At 58.5% G+C, this 2,512-nt stretch overlaps 1 protein-coding gene across 1 annotated transcript in view; it reads right to left on the bottom strand.

Moving 5' to 3' along the window:
• Nucleotides 1–2,162, bottom strand: part of PRTN3 (proteinase 3) — a 7,126-nt gene extending 4,964 nt beyond the window's left edge. Inside the window, exons 1-2 of the mRNA XM_011971209.1 lie at nucleotides 2,064–2,162; nucleotides 41–206 (exon numbers count right to left, since the gene is read on the bottom strand). Of these exons, the coding sequence (XP_011826599.1) occupies nucleotides 41–206; nucleotides 2,064–2,130 (233 nt within the window). The 5' untranslated portion in view covers nucleotides 2,131–2,162. The remainder of the gene's footprint in view (nucleotides 1–40; nucleotides 207–2,063) is intronic.
• Between the last annotated feature and the right edge of the window lie 350 nt (nucleotides 2,163–2,512).

Below are 2,512 nucleotides of genomic sequence, written 5' to 3'. Positions count from 1 at the left end.
GGCCGGGGCGGACGGAGGGCGCTGGGGAGGGGCCCCTCACATGTCCTGCAGGCAGTGCGCGGCCGTCAGCACGAAGCTGGGGTGGACCAAGGTGCCCCCGCAGAAGTGGCTGCCCAGGTCCCTCCGCATCTGCAGCGAGGCCATGTAGGGCCTGGAGTGTGGCTGCGCCTCGCGTCCGCCCACGATCTCTGCAGCCCGGGCAGCACCTGCCGGGGGAGTCCAGGCGTCAGGGAGCCCCCAGGCTGCAGGGGAAGGGGGGATGGCAGAGCAGTCCCTGAGGTCTCCCCGTCTGCAACCCCCTCAGCGCCTGCCGGCTGGTGGGGAGGACCCAGCGCCCGGGCCGGGGGTTATTGCAAAGGCGCAAAAAAAAAAAACCAAAACAGGTGGCTGTTTTCAGTCCTGAGGGTCAGGAAACTTTCAAGACGCAGACCAGGCCGGTGGCTCACGCCTGTCATCCCAGCACTTTGGGGAGGCCGAGGCAGGTGGATCACAAGGTCAGGAGATCGAGACCATCCTGGCTAACACGGTGAAAACCCATCTCTACTAAAAATACAAAAAATTAGCCAGGTGAGGTGGCGGGCGCCTGTAGTCCCAGCTACTTGGGAGGCTGAGGCAGGAGAATGGCCTGAACCCGGGAGGCAGAGCTTGCAGTGAGCCGAGATCACACCACTGCCCTCCAGCCTGGGCCACAGAGTGACACTCCGTCTCAAGGAAAAAGAAAGTTAGGCGTGGTGGTTCACACCTGTAATCTCAGCTGCCTGGGAGGCTGGGGCAGGAGAATCGCTTGAACCCAGGAGGCAGAGGTTGCAGTGAGCCGAGATCGCACCACCGCACTCCAGCCTGGACAACAGAGTGAGACTCTGTTTCAAAAAAAAAAGGCTGGGCACGGTGGCTCATGCCTGAGTGAGACTCTGTCTCAAAAAACAAAAGAGAACAACAACCAAAGAAAAAGAAACAGAAAAAAAAAAAAAGCCGACAAGGAGACCCATTTTGCAGATGGACAAACTGAGGCATTGAAAAATCCCCCCCCTCAGGTCAGGAGTTCGAGACCAGCCTGAGCAACGTGGTGAAACTAAAAATACTACTACTAAAAATACAAAAACTATCCAGGTGTGGTGGTGTGTGCCTGTAATTCCAGCTACTCAAGAGGCAAAGGCAGGAGAATCACTTGCGCCCAGGAGGCTGAGGCTGCAGTGAGCTGAGATTGCATCACTGCACTCCAGCCTGGGCGACAGAGTGAGATTCCGTCTCAAAAAACAGAAAAAAGGCTGGGCGCGGTGGCTCATGCCTGTAATCCCAGCACTTTGGGAGGCTAAGGCAGGTGGATCACGAGGTCAGGAGATCGAGACCATCCTGGTCAACATAGTGAAACCCCTTCTCTACTAAAAATACAAAAATTAGCCGGGCGCAGTGGCGGGCACCTGTAGTCCCAGCTACTCAGGAGGCTGAGGCAGGAGAATGGCGTGAACCCGGGAGGTGGAGGTTGCAGTGAGCTGAGATGGCGCCACTGCCCTCCAGCCTGGGCGACAGAGTGAGAGTCTGTCTCAAAAAAAAAAAAGAAAGAAAGAAAGGAAGGAAGGAAGGAAGGAAGGAAGGAAGGAAGGAAGGAAGGAAGAAAGAAAATTGCCCTCAGGATAGGGACCTGAGGGGCCCCATGCTCTCTTTTTCCCCTGATTCCGGCATCACTAACTCCTTGACCCTTTCACTCACTCACTCACTCACTCATTCATTCATGCATATTCACTGAGCGTTTGCTGAAGGCCGAGTGCTGTCCAGGAATTCCCTTGTTATAGGTAATTCTCAAAACAGCTCCCCAGGAGGAAAGGACTGGCTTTAGACCATTGTACAGATGGGCAACTGAGTCAAATGGCCGGGGGTCCCCCTTGCCCTTGTCCTCCCCGCCCCTGCAAGCGTTGGTCCCGAGCAGTGAGTGGAGTCTCCCCTGACCCTGCCTCAGTTTCCCCAGCTGTGCCAGGAGGGCTTTGGATGGACCTCGTGGTGGATATTTCCCCAGAATCCACCGGGCCACGGAGGCTGGATGGGCGGGCACGTGGCTCACTCACCACTCAGCAGCAAGGCCAGCAGCACGGACGCCAGGGCAGGGCTGGGGGGCCGGTGGCTGGGAGCCATGGTGGGGTCCAGGGTGCACCCGCGGTCAAGCTCCTCTTATAGCCCAATGGCAGAGGCCGTTGGGTTGCCCAACGCCCAGGCTGGGTCCCCACTTCCTCCTTTTGCCTTGGGAGCCTGGGAGTCAGAACGGTCTCCAGGGAGGATGCGGGGGCTTTGGACTCAAGGTCCTGAACTTCGTGGGGGCGGGGAGGCTGACTCTCACCCACCCAAGTCGGGGGTCCCTGGCCAGGTGGGCAACATGGCCACAGCCCTCAGCGCAACACACACCCACGTGCCACCCACAAGGAGATGCCTCCCTGACGAGGTCCCTGTGGCCCCCACAAAGCGGGCCGTGACAGCCGTGTCCCGTGGGTGGGTGAGCTGGAAACCGACAGGCGCAGGG

This window comes from Mandrillus leucophaeus, unplaced genomic scaffold (assembly GCF_000951045.1).
Source record: "Mandrillus leucophaeus isolate KB7577 unplaced genomic scaffold, Mleu.le_1.0 Scaffold990, whole genome shotgun sequence".
In the NCBI taxonomy this organism is placed as follows: Eukaryota; Metazoa; Chordata; class Mammalia; order Primates; family Cercopithecidae; genus Mandrillus; species Mandrillus leucophaeus.
Note: the sequence above shows the minus strand (reverse complement) of the source record. Positions and strands in the feature narration are given on the sequence as shown.